This window comes from Amblyomma americanum, chromosome 1, assembly GCF_052857255.1.
Source record: "Amblyomma americanum isolate KBUSLIRL-KWMA chromosome 1, ASM5285725v1, whole genome shotgun sequence".
NCBI classification, from domain to species: Eukaryota; Metazoa; Arthropoda; class Arachnida; order Ixodida; family Ixodidae; genus Amblyomma; species Amblyomma americanum.
The window spans coordinates 77,623,638-77,644,920 of record NC_135497.1 but is presented as its reverse complement, the minus strand read 5'-3'; the positions used below and the strand labels follow the sequence as shown (position 1 = coordinate 77,644,920).

At 48.2% G+C, this 21,283-nt stretch overlaps 1 protein-coding gene across 4 annotated transcripts in view; it reads left to right on the top strand.

The window, feature by feature from the left end:
* LOC144113085 (uncharacterized) overlaps positions 1-15,891 on the top strand; it is a 61,388-nt gene extending 45,497 nt beyond the window's left edge. For all 4 annotated transcript variants that reach the window (XM_077646001.1, XM_077646002.1, XM_077646000.1 and 1 more), the window contains 9 exons: positions 2,495-2,577; positions 3,922-4,039; positions 6,328-6,561; positions 8,542-8,699; positions 9,001-9,112; positions 11,742-12,023; positions 12,755-12,898; positions 14,040-14,135; positions 15,791-15,891. In XM_077646001.1, the coding sequence (XP_077502127.1) occupies positions 2,495-2,577; positions 3,922-4,039; positions 6,328-6,561; positions 8,542-8,699; positions 9,001-9,112; positions 11,742-12,023; positions 12,755-12,898; positions 14,040-14,120 (1,212 nt within the window). In that variant the 3' untranslated portion in view covers positions 14,121-14,135; positions 15,791-15,891. The remainder of the gene's footprint in view (positions 1-2,494; positions 2,578-3,921; positions 4,040-6,327; positions 6,562-8,541; positions 8,700-9,000; positions 9,113-11,741; positions 12,024-12,754; positions 12,899-14,039; positions 14,136-15,790) is intronic.
* The last annotated feature ends 5,392 nt before the right edge of the window (positions 15,892-21,283 follow it).

Sequence of the window (21,283 nt, the reverse complement as noted above, 5' to 3'; positions counted from 1 at the left end):
TGGCTCCGTGAATGTACACACAAAATTTGGCAGCCGTAGGTTCCATAGTTCTTCGCTTATGAGTTTTCTAAATGCACTCTGCTACGGGCCTCTATGCCTACATAAACTTGCAACAATGTTTTATGGCGTATATTTAGTTGAATACATGCACGACAGAATGCGTATTTAAATAAAAATCACAAGAAATCTCGTAGAAAAGCACGAGAGACTTAGGAGCTGTCTGAGCGCTGGGAACGGAAATATGGTTTAGACGTTTCTACCAACTTGGAAGTTTGCTGAGAGCACGCCTATTGTTCCACAGTTCAGAAGCTGGATAAAGGGTAGCACATTAAGTACTCTTCGACTTCCAATAGCCCTAGGGTGCGGATCTGATGCGTTTTTTTTAAATTCAGTAAAAGGCAAATGTACGTACATTATAATGTACGCGGTGTCTGACGAGTATATATATATGTACACACACTGGATGTTTAAAGAAGCCCGCCGCTAATTTTTAAAAATAGTTTTTTCACGTAAAGACAAGCTTTTTTCGGCACTGTTAGCGGACGTCAGAAAACAAGAGAATTATGTTAACCAGTTAAGTGATAACTAAATCCTAGTAATCGTCTTAACTATTAACCATAGGCACCTGCAATTAGATTTGTAGCGGACCATGAGTAATAACCATATCACTTTTTAAAATGTCGAGAACCCTTGCCGCTATGGCTAAACTGTTTTGGGCCATTTCTCGCGCCATTCGAACCGAGCGACGTCCGTTACTTTGCGGCTCACCCGCCACGTGACAGTCCTCGCCCGTGCCACTTCATTGCTTACACGTGTGCGTGGCAGCGATTGTTATATGGCAGGAAGGCTGCGAAGTAAGCAAGAACAAGTTTAACGAGAGGGTGGCAGCTATTGTAATTAGGTTTAATAAGAGGGTACAAACTGAAGGTAGTACAGGCCTGCGCGCCTGCATCTATAGCCATGGTGACCAGATCATAGAAAGTTTGTATGGGGAGTGGAATCGGCAATGAGCAAAGCAAGACTACAGTACACTGTACTGATGGGCACTTATATGTCCAGCCGCCGCGGGGGCTCAGTGGTTATGGTGCTTGGCTGCTGACCGGAAAATCGCGGGTTCGATCCCGGCCGCGGCAGCCGCATTTCTGTGGAGGCGAAATTCTAGAGGCCCGTTTACTGTGCGATGTCAGTGCACGTTAAACAACCCCAGTTGGTCGAAATTTCCGGAGCCCTTCACTACGGCGTCCCTCATAACCTGAGTCGCTTTGAGACGTTAAACCCCCACAAACCAAACTATGCATATTTCTGCAACAAGAAACAGGAAAGCAAGCAATTGTTCGGAGCTATTGCGTTTATTGTGGAAATTCCGAAATGCAAATCTCGTCAATTTTTAGACTTACAAATTGTCATTATCCACGTAAAGCGAGCTGATAAAGCAAGGTCTGGCGGCTTCTTGCTTAAAGTCAGCCTTGCCTAAGTCTTGTGAGCAGATGCTAGCTGTTTATTTCGCAAAAAATAGGTTTAGAAGCTGGGTAAATCCGGCTACCCCATGGCTCTGGTGCAGGCCGTAGCAGAATGACTTTTGAAGGAGACGAAGTGCCCTCATTCTGATCGCTGCGAGCCGGAACATCTGTCCGAGAAGAACAAAAAGTATGAAATTATGCCCTACCAACACAGTCTCGCATAATCTGAAGATAATTATCTCGAAGTATGGCGTACAGCTGGTGTTCTATGCGGCGCCGTGCAAGCTGTCACAGCTATGCAGACTTGTAGAAGCGCCACGTCGCCGTGCTGATTGCCAAAAGAAGCACCAACACGTGTACGTTACCTGCCGCACAGGTGTGGTCTACCAGATACCACTGAGCTGTAGCAGAGTCTACATCGGCCAGACCTGCCGGAGTATTAATGCACGCCTCAGGGAGCACGCACGTTCCTTAGGAACCGGCAGCGGTTCGAACCTGGCACTCCATTGTAAGACATGCACAGGCTGCTCCCCTGCACTGCACAAAACTACTATCGAAGGGCGAGGCAGAAAACAGCTCGAACGAGAGATACGGGAAGCCTGGCTCATTCTCGGCTAGGGTGAAAAGTGCGTCAACGACACCCCAGTAACAATGCTACAGAAAGGGCTGCTGTTTATGTGCATGCAAGGGTAGTGGTTCAGCCACGTTCCTATTGTCCTATCTATTGGTATGCACAAGTGAGATCAAGCCTTTGATTAGATGTTGGTTGTCAAGAATTTTATTTTTATCTTTGCCGATTACGTTGCGCTGGTCGTTCCTGTATGAGACTGCGCAGGCAGTTTGGTCATCGGATAAAATGTTCAGTATAAACACAGTTGTGAGTAGCGTTTCTCCAGTTCAGCTCTCTTGTCCCTGTCTTTCCGAGCGCTTTCAGAATTTAGTATGGTACACCAACTAACCTAGCAGACTACTTTGCTAAACGGTAATGATAAGAAATGAGGTTAACCTTCGTTCCCTTTACTTTACTGCTACAGGGAAATGGCATACCTCCTTGCGACGCGTGCTCCAGTCGAAAGTCTGACCACACGGCTGAAGAGTGCCAGCACGCTTTGTGCAGGTAAGTGCTTCTGAATGAAAGTGCGTGCTCCGTTACACTGCGCGCATGCAATATCGAGAAAGTCAGGAGCATGGCCCCATGACGACGTTGCAGTTTGATAACGCTTGCCTGACGCTATACATCTGTGGAAAACCTAGTAATTTTAGCGTCACATAATGGCATTCTGCAGTGCACGCGGTGACAGGTGAAACAGTGTACAAGGCGTGCTTTACAAAAAGATACTGTTGTGAAAGGGCCGAAAAAAATGCGTGAAAATCCGAATCCCTGCGCGCACGGGGAGCCCTAGCTGCGAGGCTTACCGTATCCAAGCGGCGCTGTGGTGGATGAGGGCAAGAGCAACTCGCCGAACGGTGCGGCTGGCAGTCGACTCGTGCACGTTGAGCGTATCTCCGGCCGTGATCAGAAAGCCGCCGGTGGCGAAGAACTTCAGCGCGACCAACACTTGCTGCTCAACACTCAAAGCGTAGCTCCGGCAGGTTGGATGCTCGAGGTCGTCGCGCAGCAGCTCGGAGAGGTACGCGATGCCAGTGCGGCCAAACCGAAAACGCCTTCGAAGCTCGCCCTCGTCGAAAATTTCGAAAATGTTGGTCCGGTCCCGGAACACACGTTCACGACGCAACAGGCGCTCGGCGAGCATCTCGAGGCGGACCAAACGCAAGGCAGACATGTTGGATATGGCTGGAGAAGATTGAGATTAGACTGCTCGACTGCAGCTTGGGTTCCAGCCTTTTTCTAAACTTCATTCTAGTCTACTTCCAGTCTACTTTCTTTCGTGCAAGCGACTTGTCGGCTAGGGAAGATTAAGCCTCCAATGAGTTACGATTTAGCATGAAGACTAGATTAAGCCTGTACTAAAAAGTTTTGTGCAAGTGGCCCCTGCTCAGAGCGCACTTCCAGAATAGTGATGGATGTGTACTTCGCCGTGCGGGGGGCTTGCTTCTTGTGTAGACACATTTTTTTAAGGCAAGAGAATAGATCAGCGGTACCATGAGGCCGAAATGCCCAAAGGCATACGGCTGATTGCATCAAATCACGTGTGCGCAGCGGGGTGCAGAATCAACCTGTAATTAGACACCGAGAGCAGTGCAACAGCGTTGTTGCCAAAAGCCAAATAAGCTGTAAGGACCCTGTAAGGCCCCTGTATGGCCTCTGTACAGCCGACTATTTTCAAGATTTAGCCTATCCGCAAATGAATCCGCATAGGGAACGCGCTTTACGTCGGTGGAAAACCGCTACAGTCGCCACGTGATGGAGGCGCACCGGTTTTTTGCTTATTCTAGCGTACTTTAACTAGGTGATTGCTTATTTGCACTTCGCTTTTCCCTCTTGCTCGCGCCTTCCAAGGCAATGCATTCAGAAGTCCGTTGAAAAAGCCACAGTCTACAGGAGCGTGCCATGTCCGGCACCGGCGGGGAATTCACAACCATGCACAGGCCATCTACGTGAAGAAGAGGTCCAGCAAGTAAGCGTCCAGCTGGTTAACAAACTTGTTCTGCTACCTCTCTGCTTTTTTTTTACTTCAATCTCAAGTCCAGCTACGGTCGTAGAGAATGGTTGTTCACGGTGTTCACTTCAGTGCAGTCCGCAAAGACTCGCATTTCAAGGCGCTCAACAATGGCCGATTTCAAGTGATGTACAGTCGCGAGTAGAAAAGATTAGCCCTCGTGACGTGCCACTGCAGCGGCTGATAGCAACGCTGGGCGCTGCGATTACGAACACGCTGATAACAAAAGTGCCAACCGTGTTCGCGAACCACTGCGCCACGTCTCCCAAGGGAACGGCAGTTCACAATTGGCAGCGAGGTGCTGGAAGTGGTAAAGGTCTACTTAGGGCAGGTAGTGAGAGCTGATCCGACAGGGAAATAACTAGAAGAATAACAATGTGGTGGGGCGCATATGGCAGGTTCTCTCAGATCATGAATGACAGTTTACCTATATCCCTCAAAAGGAAAGTGTACAACAGCTGTATCTTACCGGTACTCACCTACGGGGCAGAAACGTGGAGGCTAACGAAAGGGGGCTCAGCTTAAGTTAAGGAAAACGCAGCGAGCCATGGAAAGGAAAAATGATAGGTGCAGAGTGGGTGAGAGAAGAAACGCATGTTAATGATATACTAGTCGGAATCAAGAGGAAAAAATGGGCTTGGGCAGGGCATGTAATGCGAAGGCAAGATAACCGATGGTCCTTAAGGGTAACAGAGTGGATTCCAAGAGAAGGCAAGTGTAGCATGGGGCGGCAGAAGGTTAAGTTTGCAGGCGTAGGGCGGGCGCAGCTGGCAAAGGACAGGGTTAATTGGAGAGACATGGGAGAGGCCTTTGCCCTTCATGGGGCGTAGTCAGGCTGATGATGATGAATCAGTTGGGCACATGCGTGCAGAGAGTGCCCCGATCTTGTGTGCTAATTCCTTGGCTCGGAAACCATAACGGGGAGTGTGGTTGCATGATGTAATAAACAGGTACGCAGAGAGAAATATTAATGTCCATCTGTAGACGTCAATCAATTGCTGTGAATGTCGAGGCGATAAAATGGGAACTACTCGACCTTTGTTCGGTGTTATACCAGTCCGCTTTACAAGCCTCTTAGATTTCACTCTATCTCTCTTAATCGCGTGCAAGTTTTTTTTCCCGCTAGCACTAAGGCTCCAAATCTCGAAAAAAACACGTCAGTTTGTCTGAAGCAAGACCTGCAGAAATAAATTAAAAATGGCCGCGACTGCTCCACACTTGGGGTTTGAACCCGCGGGTTTCGAAGAGATGAGCTTCGGTGGCCTGTGCACGAGGGCACTATGCTATCGCCTCAAGCGATCACCCCTCGTATTTAACTGACATTCTCTCGCGCTGTAGATTGCGTGTCGTTAGTCACTGGAACCTTTGCCACAGTACCGCATTCCTCCTCTCCCCGCCTCCGGATTTGGAAGGTTATTATTAAGGTATATGGCAGCCGCTACAACAATCACTTTTGTGATGCCAAGTTTATGTGCCCTCGCACCGTAATCATTTTAAGCGGTAATTCAAAACCCTACATAGTTCACAACGCTCAAACGGACGATATTGTGAACTAACAGTTACGTTAAGCTGGAAACTAGATTTTTTTCACATTATATAAGCAGCAACTTCTGCACTTATGCATGCTATAGAGGACAGCCCAGAGCCGTTGGAAGGGCGCCGCTCTATGCAATACACCTGTTATGGCTCGTTCCACCGTTTGTGGCAACACAGGGCTGTGATAGCCATACCTTTCAACTCCGGCGGCAAGGGGAAAACGAATACGGTACTTTGAAAATTTGCATTGACTCTTTATGTCATCTTCATAAACTTCTATTCGTGCGCAATGGATCCAGAACACAACGCTAACGCAGTGACCAGATGAGGTGCATTAAGCGGTCCCAAAATTTTAAAGCGCGCTACCACTAAGGTCCCCAATCACCGATTGCGCCCATCTTTGTCTTAAGCCTGACCTTGAAACCCTAGCCTCGAAACGAAAGCGAAATAAAACGCGACGTGCTAGCGCATATACTTCGCATTTGACCAATAACATAAATGGGCTGTAATTTTTTTTCTTTTTAAAGCCTCTGGGTTAGCAGTAACACTCGGGCGTTGAAATGCCGGGGCTCTTGCCTACCGATCTGTGGTGTTTGGCTGCAGTGTTTCACTAATTGGTTGTCTCGAGATTTTCTCTCACTGTGATCACGTTCACAATGAGCTGTACGTAGGTATATCAAATAATCAATGCTAGTTTTCCCTCCCCGCAGGTCGTTCCGCGGAACATTTTGAGAAACCTGTTCAAGAAGAGCGACTGGCGCGACTCTCAATGTTTCGACAAGAGGTGTTCACACGCCTTCCGCAGAAAGAAGGGAGCGCAGTTCTTCACCTGCCCCATGTGCCGGCGTAAAAACTGTGCAGATTGTCTCGCCATTCACGAAGGCATGACCTGTGAACAGTACATCGAGAAGTTTGTGGCCGACATGGACAGAGGGAAGCTCGAGGTAAGTTTTAACAAGCGCTGCATCAACTCGTCTTTTTCGCGGTGGGAAAGTGCCCTTCTCAGCAGCAGTAGTAGGGGCCATAGCACGTGAGAGCCGATATTAATGGCGCTAACCTGCCGTGCGCACGCATGAGGCCCCAATGTGCATTCCAGGCGAGCTCTTCGCTGAATGCGGGTCTTGTCCATGAAAGCATGCAATCACTCAGAACTAGCCCCTTCGTGCTTCAGTTCACTGCGCGAACACTGAGAAATCGAGCAGCTGCTCCCTCACGGGGAGGCAGTGGAAACGCCCTTGGAGCGGCAGCAAAAGAACGGGCTCAGAAGTCGAGGTGGCAGTGGCACGCTGGCAGTTTTCACCAGTGTTTAAAGCCCGCGTCATGCTTGGTATGTCGAAAAACGCAACTCCACTCTCAGAAGGCGGGCTTTGCACCAGCTGTCTCGTACATCGTTTGCAAGATAAGGAAAAAAAGTACGTGAAACGCACACCACACTCTTAAGCATCGCCACCATTTTCCTGAAAGGCCATTGCTGAGGACACGAAGTTTAGGGGCCGTATGTTTCCTGATGCGCCATTGGGTGGAAGTCTCAAACAATGTGCTTCTTGATTTTTCCTTCAATTCCAGGGGCCAATAGAGGGCGGGATGGTGACAGGAATGTAAAAACTACTAGATCAATCAATGGAAAGCTAACTACAATGTTACACTATGCAATGTTAGCTCAGCACAAGCGCGCTTGTGTTGAGGGAGATACTGAATCTTACTTTTTCGCTTTCGCAATAAAGCAAGTTTCAGTGACTTGTCAGTATAGTACTTTAGTAAGACGTTAGTTCTCCCATTCAGATTCATCACAGTGCTCAAGTCGCCTTCGGCATTAATTTTAAGCACGCATACTCAGCCAAATCGTTAACTTGCCTGAGTGTTGCATCAATAAATGCAATCTGTAAATCGTTTTTCTCGGATAAACCGCCAGAATATTCATGCTGCAATTTGACGGGTGGGTAGAATTTAAGTCTCTTTTTCTATACAATATTTGAGCACTTGCCTGATTAGATGAAAACTATACGAAATTCGCATCGTCTCCAGCTACGAAGAGCCGAAACAAGCGGCATACATAGCAATGGCTCTGGTCCATCTCGCTTTCTCCTGTGGGTGAACTACCACTCCTTCCATGGTATACAAGTCGTTTACCCAGAGTAAGCGCGATTTCGCGCGACGAGAACCACTGCTGCGTATCCCGCTTATTTTTGGTCTTCATAGCCGCAGATGATCTTGGTTTATAACAATTTTGATCTAATCTGGAAAGCACTGCACTCAAAATTATATGAACAAAAAAAATACCGCCAAATGGCACCTCATGCGTCAACTTACAACATGAATATGCCAGCTGTTAAGCCCAAAGAAGCCTTTTACAGCGCGCATTTAGCGATGCAACACACAAGCCAGTTCAATATTTGGCCGGTATACGTATGATGATCCCGTTGTTGCCCGTGCTCAGTGCTTCACGCTACGGATACGTGTTATGCAACGGATACGTGGCCACTGGAAGGGTTTTAAGAAGCACCAGTAGCGGTAGTGTCCATTGGATTGAAGATGGATGCACTGTGGTAAAACTGAAGATGCTGGCAACGACGGATGCTGGCCCCTGCACAACGCTGAATTTTCACCGGATAGAAGAACGAAATGAGATGCAGCTAAACAGATAGTTTTCACGCCCAATCGCTAACCTTAGGAAGCCATAAAATGGCAGCATCGTGCAGAATGGACGTGGGCAAATGCGACTAAAGGATACATTATAGTGGACCTGCTGTCACCCGCCAGCCAGCGCAGCCGTCAGGGCACAACGAGAAATTAGCCGCATGCTTCGGCGTTTTTTAACAGTGCGTTGGCTGGCTTACATAGATTTCAGTGTCTTAAGCTGAATCGGCTAAACATCCCTGTGTTTCACGTGCTTCAGTAGTTCGTCTCTTTTTGATTTTTACCAGAATCCTGAAGAAAAAAAGAAGCGATTACAGGAGCAAATTGCACTTTATGAGCGACCCTCCATACAAACGACTGAAGAATTTGAATGCCCCATTTGCCTAGTCGAAGTTGAACCTGGCATGGGCATCGTACTCAAGAACTGCCACCACCAGATTTGCGAGTAAGTATTTGCCGTGAGGGAATGAGTTATGAAATGCGCACGATGACATCGTGCAGGATGATAGTTCTTTTTTTATGTTAGGAAGCTGGAGAGGGTCGATCACAAAAAAAATTCCCCTCCGTCAATACAGAAGCTAACCATGTTAAAATATTGTAGGTTTTAAAGGATACTCAAGTGTAGTTTATTTTCATCAGCAGCTACGCGAAATGAGTTCATAAATATCTAAACTCGGCAAAGCAACCGTATGTCTGTTGAGGGCCTTTATCCTAAGCTATGTTTTCTCTGCATGTTCGCTGTTCAGACAATGCCTAGCGGACACCGCCAAGAACTCCCAAGCCGCAGAAGTTCTGTGCCCTTGCAAGAGTGATGACGCAGACTGCCAGATGCCCGTCCTGGACAGCGACCTAAGGGCGGTGAGACAGCTTTGAGCTCTGGGATAGGAGAGGGGCTTTCTTTTAAGCTTGTCTGTCATGCAACTCGCCACAGCTGTGAAGTCTTAACGTTTCGACTTGGTTCAGCCTGCTTGCTATTCAGAAGCGCCTGGCAACTAGCAAAGTACAGAGTCGATCACACTTGTCTAGAGCACTTGAGTGGTGTGCTGTGGAGCAAATTAAATTAAACCTTATCGCAGCCGCTTTGCCGGGGATAAGGCACTGGTGCCTGCGTGGTTCACATGTCTATTAGGCGGCTCTCCAACACAATTATTATCAGTGAAAGTCGATACCTACTTCAGGATTTCGCTTTATTTCCACCGGGTGGCACCGCTCGAGCGCTCTAGACAAGTGTGATCGACTCTGTACGTCTTGGAGTCTCTCTTGGTCTATTAATAGTATCAGCTAGACACCGCAGTGACTCAGTGACCATGGCGTTTCGCTGTCGAACAGGGTGCGTCTCCTAGTCACGGCGTCCGCATTTGTACACAAATGCAGTGCAAGAGATTCTGTACCCAGGTGGCCCATGCGCGCCAACTTTCTCGCGGATGCCACAGCGGCGGCGACCAGTAATGCTGTCGCGTGAAGTGTCTTTCTTTTGTCGCGTTACGATTGTATGCTGCAACCGGGGAGGAATTTCCCATGAACTGTCAGCAGACGCACTTCAAAGAGGCGCCAGCGTGGATTCATATCAACTTGAGCACCGCCACGGCGGCTGCGTCAACCACGGAAGAGGCTTGTGTTGCCTGCGGGAGAAAGGTTTCGCCGACCAGCAGCCCTGGCGAGGCGGGCACTGCGTTGCGCGACCACTCGGGGCTAATTGCGTCGTTGGGGGAAGAAGCCTTCTTCCCTGGGCATAACGGCAGCGGCGAAAGGAAGGTGGGACAGTGCACCTCATGGAATGTGGTTGGATGGATGGACGGACGAATATACCACTGTGAACCAACTTGCCTCGAATCGACTGCGCGTCCTCTTGCATTTCTACGAAGCTCCGTGGTTCGAGTTGGTGGCCTTCCTGATGCTTCTAGTTAATCCTGGTATTCGTGGTGCTGAATTTCTCACCGCCACCACCGGCAAAGCTGGGAGAGACAGGATCGACGTCGCCATCATGAGTGCGCGCCCTCATCGCCGGAACCGCTGCGATAGGGCAACGGTGCTGCTTTCTGCGGTGGGCTGCTCCCCAAGTCATCAAGAATGACCACGTGATTAGAAACTGATGAAGTGCAAAGTTATGGGGATATGGGGATGACCAACTGTATTTAAGCAGCCAGGCGGAATGTGTGCAAAAACCTTCCGATTTCTACTTGCATCCCACATACACCTGTAAATATGTAACATAAACGCCTTGTCAACTGCTCTCCTCGAAGACATCCCTCCTCGCTACATCACAGCATCAGCCGTTCGAGATGGAACTCCTGGTCCTAGATGACCCAGGCGAACAAAGGCCTCACATCTAACAGTCGCTTGCATCGTCGCTTGTGGATTCGCGAAAAATTTCGCTCGTCGCCCAAAACTGCCTGGCGCGACTATAGTCAATCAGACCCTTGCTGGCCTCCGGTTTGTCATATTTCTCAGCAGGCGCGCCGGGTCGGGCAACGCAGCTGCCGCTTCACCGTAGTATAGAGGAAATATTTGTTTTGCCGGGGCTGTGAGGACTAGCTAGGGGTAGGAAACTTCCATATACGCCATTGTCCAGCAAATGCAGACGTCAGCGCCAGTTCCTCTCATGGCAGCCGAAGGGAAGCTAACTAGAGTATCGTATCATCGTTACGACAACGGTATCCAGCAGGAAAAAAAATTTCATCCACGAGCGGGATTCGAACTAGCGCCGTCAAAAAAATAGCACCTTCGTATCGCGGCCATTCAGAAAATTAGGCCATGGCAGCAGCCTTATCGGGCTACGTGCGTGGGCAGGAATCGTTCAGTTTTAAGTGTCAGTTCACCTCCAGTCGCCAGGTGCGCTGATGTAGTTGAAACCGAAACTAACCGAGTTCACTACCCCTGGCCTAGCTGCCAAAATCGTTCTGTCGAGTTTGCTTACTCGTATACGCAGGAGTGCGAAAGCACATCTGCGCTAGTGCACGTCGTGTACGTGTATGTCGCCACTCGCTGCCGCTTGCGTGGCGTTTGTCCATTAAATGACGCAGCTAGAGACGGTGCTCTTGCGCCAACCTGTCGCGTCGCTCCCTCTTGCGTATATGGAGGCCCCTTTTAATCCGGAGCCCTCCATTATGGCATGCCTCATGGCATGGACCTAACTTTGGTGTGTCGCGAAATTTCCGAGGCCGACACGCTTCTGGCTGTAATATGCATGGAGCTACACACTGGAGAACAAGAGCGGAGGAATGCCCCAATGGCGATGTCGGTCGCGGGAACAAACGAGTGGATTCATTTCTTCAAGAGATCGGCTGTTCGAGATGGAACTTCTTCGTCATAGAGTGCACAGTACCCTTTATTTATGTATTATGTTCGCAATTGCCAAATGCTTTTAAATTAAGCGGAAGACATATTTTCGTTTCTGTAATGCTCTCGTCAGCTTAGTGCAAGTGCGAGCATGCGTGTTTGTTTAATATGATAGGGTAAATACCGAGGTCTGTCCCTTCCGTTCCAGTGCCTGTCGGAGGCGGACTATGCTGCGCTCCAGGAGCGGGGCCTACGAGAGGCCGAGAACGCCAGCAAAGAGCCGTCATTCCACTGCAAGACGCCCGACTGCAAGGGCTGGTGCCTACACGGGCGTGAAGTCGAGGTCTTCGACTGCCCTGTCTGCCAACGGCAAAACTGCCTCCGCTGCGAGGCCATCCACAAGGACATGAGCTGCGCCGACTACCAGGCTGACCTGAAACGCAGGGCAGAGAATGACGTGGCGGCCAGAGCCTCGCTCAACTTTCTCGAGGTGGCCCTCTTGGTTGTCCTCTATAGGAACAGTGCTATTGGTGGTTTACTTCTATATTTTTTTCCTACTCTTACGGCCGTTACGATGCGTTCAATGCGAAAAAATTCTGGGTGTGCCACTGGCTGCCACACTGGAGCCTTGTGGCAATCACATAAATGACATAGAAAAAGAGAATTTCACTAACGTAGCTGAATATTCAGACGTTTCTGGCTTGGATAGTGGGGTGATGAAATTCGCTTTTCATTACTTTGTGCACACCAAAACCACGATCTTTCCTGTGCGCAAAGTACACCATGCGGATACATAGCAGGACTTCATTCTTGCCATTTGGATTCATTTCATAAACTCTTACTGGCCACTTAGGCTGCGATCACTCGTTGCGCTGATCAGTCTTGGAATGGTTTAATGGACGTATTTGATCACACGGGCGTACCGCAGACGCGACACAGTTCTGTTCTGGCTACGTCACTGCCGGAACTATGCGTGCACCCACTTTTGAAAGGATTCAGCTAATTCCTTAAGACGACTTTCTATTCTAAAAAAAAGAAACTCGGTGCATGCTTTGGACAAGCCATGACTGAAATTACGTTGATGGTGCCGCTATATACTCCACGAAGTTATGCTGAATAGTGTATAGGTCAGTTATTCTAGTGCCTCGCAACTTAAGTCGCCAAGATGTAGCGTTTCACACTTATGTGGGCCAGTGAATGACAATTCTCTACTGGCCGCAGGAGATGCTGAAGACCGAGCAAGCGATGCGGTGCCCCCAGTGCCGTGTGGTGATCATCAAACGGTCCGGGTGCGATTTCATGGTGTGCACCTCGTGCAAGACGCAGTTGTGCTGGGCCACGAAAGGAGCTCGATGGGGACCAGGGGTCAGTGGATTTTCTCATTACTGTCGTCTCAACACTCGGTCCGACGCGTGGGAGTTGAAATGCGTATGCAGCGAACGAATGATAAAACACAGCCCTCATGTTTGAGCTCGTTGAAGTGACACGGTGTGCACGCGTCACGCAAGGAAGTCTTACTATGCAAGCATGACGGGACCCTATGCATAGAAGTGCAGAAGTCAATGCTAGTTTATCTTCGAGGTTCGTGTGGCCACTGGACAAACTGATAGAAGCAGGTGAAGCGAGTGTAAGGACCTAATACGTTTACGTTAAGAGCATTTGCCTAAATACCCAGGTCACATCAGGCTCGGTAAAAGTAGCCTCAGCCTGTCGAGCATTTGTAGAAAGCATTTCTGACAGTTGCAACTTTCGCAATACAGAAATAAGACAGCTCTGCTCACTGCCTGGACCATAGGTGTGCCAAGAGCCTCCTAGATATTCTAAAGCGAGGTAGTGAATCAAGCAGTGGTATGCGCATTTTTGAGCTGAAATTGTGCGTAAAGCCTGCCGATGGTTTCGAAAAGTAGGTCCGCGATGACTTATTTGCTGTTAGCGAAGCATCCGATGTAGGTTTTTATCGCTGTATGTTAGACAGATGGAACCTCCAGCAATGAATCGGATTCCAAACTATCGTATTAACGGCCTATTTCTTTTCAGGCGGGTACATTAAAAACCGTTTAAATAAATATCAGGGTGACATTCACCGAATTATACTTCTGCAGCCACAGTTCATAACTACTCAGCCACAATTTGTGTTATCTTTCATGAATGATTAGTGCTCGGGCACTGGCCTGTCATGCTAGGTCGCTTGCTAGAAAAGTGAACATGACCGCATATGTACAAATTTTCGCGCACCGCCAATCATTGAACTAGCGGTGCTACCCTTCGTGCATGTTTCGTACTTGCACGCGAGAAAAACGAATTGGCTTAGCTCGCCCCACTAGGTGCAGCATTAATCATTTTTCTACTGTAATACACTCCTTGCTGCTGCCAACTGTTAGCGTCCGTTATCATTTTGAACCGATAAACAAGGTGTAGCCACACCCTGGGTGGGAGGGTTAAAAACCACTAAACCTATAGCGGTGATGAAAGCGCAGGTGAAAATTCCGTGCCTACTTCCTCACAGGGTCAAGGAGACACAAGTGGCGGTTGCAGATGCGGCGTGGGCGGCGTGAAATGCCATCCGAAGTGCACAACTTGTCACTAGCTGCAGGAAGAACGCGTAAGTCGCAAACTCTTACGGTCACTTCACAATTTTTGTATTAGGACGCCACAGTAGTTCTACCAATTTGTGCACCTTGTCCGACAGTCGGCTCTCATTACGTAGGCGTTCTGCCCTGAAAGAGGAGCTTCATTTATCCACCCCCACCGCAGCCGCCGCGGTGGCTGAGTGGTTATGGCGCTCGGCTGCTGGCCCGAAAGACGTGGGTTCGACCCGGCCACGGCGGTCGAATTTCGATGGAGGCGAAATTCCAGAGGTCCGTGTACTGTGCGATGTTAGTGCACGTCAAGGAACCCCAGGTGGTCGAAATTTCCGGAGCCCTTCACTACGACGTCCCTCATAGCCTGTGTCGCTTTGGGACGTTAAAACCTCATAAACCATAAACCAAACCGCCCTCACCTCACGATGAGGTCTCTTCCATCTACGAACGGCTGTGGACAGTTCATCACCGGGATACAACTTCATCCTGCAGCGCATCCACATCTCATCACAGCCACCCAAAAGCTGTTTACCGTCAACGTATACAGATAACGAGCATAGAACAATCGTTTTGCTTACGCACAGAAAAGACTAAAAACTAGCTTGCTATTCACATCGCGCCAGGGTTGGAACATTTCCGTTTTAAGTCCACATCGACTATTTTCCCCCATATGGTTCCAGACTAAAGATAGGCGAAATGCAGCACCACGCACTTGCAACGGCTGCGGGGGCCTTGAGAGGCTGCAGTAATTACAAGTTTATTACAGACCTCGTAAATATACATAAAATAAATTGTGTAGAAAATTTATTATTTACTACGACCCCTTAATACGACGCCCCCACGTGGTCTGGGTAGCTTTAAGACGATAAACCTCATAATATTAGCCATTTGTCAGCCTCAGAGATCCGTGATTTTGCGGTCCTTTCGTCATCCCGTTTGTACTTGCGAGATTGGCCAGTGGCGGTGGTACCTGCATTTTTTTGTTCTTGCTCTTTTGTACCTTATCAGAGCTTTGTTCGCAGCAAGAGTGGTGGATTTCCAATGTCGATTCCTCTTCAGTACCCCTTTAAACAAAAGTACTGCTTGAGTGGGCAGGAGGGCACATCTCGGACAGCAGGTTAACCATGACTTCCTCTTCCAACGGCGCGACGTTGCTGATGAATGACTCGCTCAACCGTACGGTGCTTCTAAATTATTGTCCACAAATGAGGACGCTGGTAACCAATAGGTAAAATGCCACTCGGACAGTGTATTCCTTTCCGAATATACTTTTGCATGACAGCTAGCTGTAGCCAGTCCTCTCTCCCCGTTACTACACTGCGGTACCTTTGGAACCCACGTATTAAGGATTACAAGGAAGAGCTTTCAGAAGTATCGATGGCTACTCCCGAGCTGCGGAGACTCCTTATGACACTTTTCGTAGCTTCTCAGTTAGCTACAGTGATCCACCGCTTCTCAAGTTATCTATGCTCATGCTCGATGTCCAGATCCACAGTGAGAATTCATACAGGCATTGCATCTATATTATTGCATCTAGCGAATCCAACTGCCGTTCATACAGGGAGCCACGCGCTCTGTTGAGTGGTGCTGTTTCATGGCTGCTTTTAGGAAGCATCGTGCATCTCTCCGAGCGAATGTGTGTCAACTACTTTTGTTTTCTGCTTGTTTCTTCTAGGTAGGAAACGGTGCTGTGCGACCAGGCGTCCGATTCCGGCCGAAAGATGATTCTGTTGTTATTCAAGAGCTTGTTGGATTTAATAAAACAGTTTTCGAAGATTTTTTGCACATGCCTGATAATTGTGGCGAAATAAGAGATGAGATAAAAAATACTTCGCGTTCAAGGCCAGTCCTGTGACTGTGATTTTTTATCGGCATTCATGGTACCTTTCTGGTTGCAAAATGTTCGTAACAAATAGCGCTTCATGATATTAGCGTGATTGAGCACTCCGCGCAATGAATTTTTTTTTGCTTCGTATGTGCCTTGCCTGAAATACAAAATGTTGTGTGTGTGAAAAGTAGCAAAAAAAGTTGGCTGGAGCGCCGGTGTATATAGGTGGCTTAGCCGATGCAGTTTCAATCTGTTTAAGAGCATAGGGTAGATAAAAATAAATGAAAAAAGAAATGAAACTGATCGCCATTCATAACGTTGCGGAAGCCATTACGCTGGTTGTCTATGGAGTGCAAGAGCATTCGTCGTGACACGGTAAACGTCACTATGAACACAACGACGCAATGCAAGTATCTCGTGGTGTCGCTCTCGTACACACGTGAGGTCCGACGTAAGCAGTATAGTCTACCGCATGAGCTGCGAGATATTCCGAACTCTTCTTGCATGAAGTGCTTCGCAAAGTAGGCATCGGACCTGCAGTAAATGGTTTTCCTGGCACAAGACGCTTAGCTTCCTGCACCGTTTCGAGCCTCGCATCGTGTTCCTCGGCGGTTTTGCACACGCTCTTGCTTTGCTGCGTATCGGCGGCGCTCGGCGGCTGCACGTCGACGTTTTCTTCCAAGCCTCTCCGGTGCTGTCGGTCGCTTGCGAGGCCCCATCTCGTCTGATGCGATCAGTGCCTCAAAATCGGTGCAGCAGCGGTGCACCGGCTGCTCGCCAGCTCGGCGGGCGAGTGCCGGATCGCCGTTGTTGCAATGCTACGAGGTGAGGTTGACGTTGTCACGAAGTGTGGCGGCTAAACAATAAAGGTGGTTTTTATATTTCTAGCATTCTCCAACGAAGCAACGTTGCAAAACAATATTCAGCGACTTGCATGATTTTAAGTCATTTAATAGAGTCGGAACACCCAGGTTTCCGAAACCAAGTGGCATATTGGCCATGCTCGCTTTCATCGGAGCTTGCACTCTCACATTTCCGCGGTAGAAAAAGGATGTTGAAAGTAAAACCTGGCAGTTTGCCTAAGCTAAGCTGCTATTTTTATAGCTGTCAGGCAAAGCGAGATAGGTACGCAGTATGTTTTATACGCGCTGGCACGTTTTACTCTGTGCTTGCGTTACCTTGCACGAGGCACGCGATTTCTTCACTCCTGCGGGATTATTTTTCAATGTTTTCTTTTGCTTGTGATTGTAGACTTAGAAATGAAGCGTCAGCTGGTTGGGGGCGAGCAAGTTCACATGTTAGCTACCCACACCGATGCCTGTAATATGCAGTATTCGACAGATCGTGGCACTTGGCGTAGTGCGCAAGAGCCAGATGAGGAACGAGCGTTTGTCAGTTCTTCGGTAGAGAACACTGTCCAAGGCGGATTACCATTCCAGACGTTGGCTTCTACTTTTGTCTTGTCTTCTTCCAAGCACACAATCATGGGAGGTGCGTCCTCCCGAGGACTTCCGGCATGTTGGCAGCTTCACGGTTTAACAAGCGATACACACTCCCCTTGATAGGTTGGTACTCCGCTTGCAGAGAAGCAAACACACGTAGGCACGGCGCCACAACTCAGACCGGAGGATCTTCGTCACTCTCCTGGCATCTCTTGCGGAAGGAAAGAACGGGGCAAAGACCACTTGAACCTCGAGCGGAACCAGTGGGTTGTTTAGGGCAAACGAGCACACCTTCGCCCGAAATGAGGCGATGGAAAAATTACCAAATTAACAGAGGGGTTGCATGGTTGCAGGGAAGTGCGGCGTCCCAGTCATGTTCTCTGCTCCTTAAAAGTTTTTGCGGTTATGCCTTAAGGTAAACGGGCGAAGGACTAGCCTTGCCACTTGCAAGAAGAAGCACGAGACCTGCTTCGTCCCCTGTAGAACAGGGGTCGTCTATAAGATACCTCTGTCATGGGGAGGGAGAGAGAGGGGGGGATTTTAATGAGAGGAAAGGAGGAGCGGTCGCCCGTTGGTAACGTGACCCTGACCTGCTAGTCCACACTGGGGAATTGTGAAGGGGAGGAAAGGGAATGCGCGAATGAAGGTTGATGATGGCATAATACAGTGAGATACATAAGGTGATGTCCACACAAACACATGTAGAAGTTTTGCGTGGAAAACCAAAGCATACTCGTAAAGCACGAACCTGTGCGCTTTCAGGTTCGACCCAGCGCCTGGTACACGTAAAGTAAAAGATCGCTCAGAGGGACCCCAGGATTTCTCTGCCATACACCGCACAATGCTTGCAAAGTTGTCGCGCTTTTTCTTGAGCAGAGAAATGTGCTTCGTTCAGGACAGGTCACGGTCTATCGTAACACCTAAGAATTTGTGATGTGTTACGTATGGAGCATTTTGTCCGTTGATTGTGACCGGATACCACGCCATTAACTTGCGTGTGAAAGCCACAATTACGCTTTTAGTTCGTGAAAATTCAAGCCCCTGACGGCGCATATAATACGCGGACGTAATGGAAACGGAACGTTGCAACCTTGCTTGCACTTGGGGACGCGTGACACTTGATGTCCATATGCAAATATCGTCTGCGTAGGCGGATATCGAAACAGTGTTCGGTAGTTGTTTGAAAAGGCCGATAAGGACGGGCTCTACATATGGAGACTCTTGAAGGAGACAAATCATGTCGCTCGTGGTGTTCCTCAGGGAGGAGTGCTTAGTCCAACGTTGTTTAATCTTTCATGGGGAAAAAGATACATTAGACAGACGGCTAGGTGTCTGAACGACAGATTGCGAGAACACCGCAGAGCAGTCGAGTGCCATGTAAAGAGTAGCCACCTGGCTGAACATTGCAGCTGGTGCCCTAGCCCTGCCACACCATCGTACACTCCAGCGTTGGGCAACACATGTGCTGCGCATCTTGAACCAGCAGAAGAGCATTGAAATTGTTGAGGCCCTTGATATATATAGTGAAGGAAATAAATGCGGTAGCACTGCATGTGATATCTTCCAAGGAGTTGCGGTATCTGAAGACTAGAATGACACGTGTGCCTCTAGGTGAAAGTGCTGGGTTGTTAACCTGTGTTAAGCGGATGCAAATGTGTGGCCATGCGGTTGCGAGCTGGGGTTTCAAGCCTTGCGGTGTACTTATTTCTGTTAGTGTCATTAAACCATCATTTGAAGTCAGCGTTCGTCCTGTGTGTATCTCCTTTCTTTATTTTGTCTATTTCGCACTGAAAAAAAAGGCATTCTAAGTACCCTTCGGTTTCTTCTACAGGGAAACTAAGAACTAATGAAGAAATAATAAAAAGTAATGGAACATCACTGGCATTGTTTGCCGTGTACAAAGCATTTACCTAGGCAACTGATAATATACTAAGGACAATCTAAATTTCGAGTTGAGCAGCCGCAGTAGATCAGTGGTTATGGTGCCCGGCTGCTGACCCGAAATGCGTCGGGTGGATCCCGGCTGCGTCGGTCACGTTTCGATGGAGGCGAAATGCGACCAGGTGCATGCACTGACATCGCACAGACCCGTGTACTGTGCGATGTCAGTGCACGTTAAAGGACCCCAGGTAAACAAAATTCCCAGAGCGTTCCACTACAGCGTCCCTCATAGTCCGAGTCACTTTGGGACGTTAAACCTCTTAAAAGCATAGAACCAAACACTTCGAGCAACCAAGAGATCAGGAAGGTCTGCAGATGGAGTACTGAACAATTTATGTAATTTCTGCCATCAAAGTGTTGTGGAATCCGCAAAATAAGCATGCCCTAGTGCATAAGGGTAGCCGATGCGTTTCAATTTACTCTTTACTTTTGCCTGAGTAGGGCAAAAATGGAGTTATCGCGTATCAAGTGCATTATGGGAATTGCTATACATTCTTGTTCTTTACTGTATGTTTTGCATTTGAGAGCTTCTGGACTGGAATGATCGAAACAGGAGGCCTTGCAGCCACTCTTTTACTTTTAAAAGGTGCAGCAGCCCTTTGCAAATTTCAAAAGACGCAATGTAACATTGCATGTTTTCTCGGATATACTTTTTTTTTCTCCGTGCGTCATCGTTAATGTTCCGGATGATATCTATCGCGAACAGACACTAAATAAAGTTTTCTTGCTGCACAGGCCTGCACTATCAATTCGTGGCCTTCCGAGAACATTCAAGGCGAAACAAAACTCATTATCATCATCATCGTCCTGACTACTTCCACTGCAGAACAAATTCCTCTCCCATATACCTCCAATTAATCCTGTCCTTTGCCAGCTGCGGCCACTCTATCCCCGCAAACTTAATCGCATCCGCCCACTAAACTTTCTGCCGGCCCTTGCTGCGCTTGCCTTCTCCTGGTATCCATCCAGTTCATTGCATTACATGTCTTGCCCAAGCCTATTTGTTCTTGATTTCGACTATAATGTAATTAACCCACGTTTGTTCCCTGACCCACTCTGCCCTCTTCATCTCTCCTAACGTTACATCCACCATTTTCCTTTCCATACCTCGCTGCGTTGTCCTTAACTTAAGCTGTACCCTTTTCGTTAGCCTCCACGTTACTGCCGCATAGGTGAATACGGGTAAGATATAGCTGTTATAAACATGTGTCTTGAGGGATATGGGTAAACTGCCATTTATGATCTGAGGGAACCCCAAATGCACTTCACCCCATTCTTATTCTAGTTATTTTCCTCACATGGTCCGTACCAGCGGTCACTACCTGCCCTAAGTAGACGTATTCCACTACTTCCAGCGCCTCGTTTCATATCATAAACTGCTCTTTCCTGCCGAGGCTGTTGAATATTTTAGTTTTATTCACGCTAATTTTTAGATCCGCTGTTCAGCTCTGCCTGTCTAAGTCATTAATCATGCTTTGCAGTTCGCATCATTGTTGACTTCGCAAGGCAATGTCACCAGCGATTTGCAGACTGCTAAGGTAATGTTTATTTTATATAAAAAAATGAAATAAATTTACTTTTATCCCAAGCTGTTCCCAATCCAGGCCTCTGAATACGTCCCCTCCTGTAAACAGGCGCTGAATAGCATTGGCGATCTGCCTGAGAACCTTCCGTATTGACTTTTAATGCTTACTTTTTGGAGGACTATGGTAGCTTTTCAGCCGTCTATATATACATTCCAGTATTACGTGGCTCATATAAATCCTGATTCCGTAATGCCGGCACGACTGCTGAGATTTAGGCTCAGATATGATTTGTCGTAATTTATGATGGGATGGCGACATATATATATATATATAGGGGCTGGTTATATTTTGTGCTTTTTCTGTCACCTAATTGGTCTATTGCTGAGTAGCCTTTACGAAAGCCGGGCTGATAGTTTGGCTGATTGAAGTCT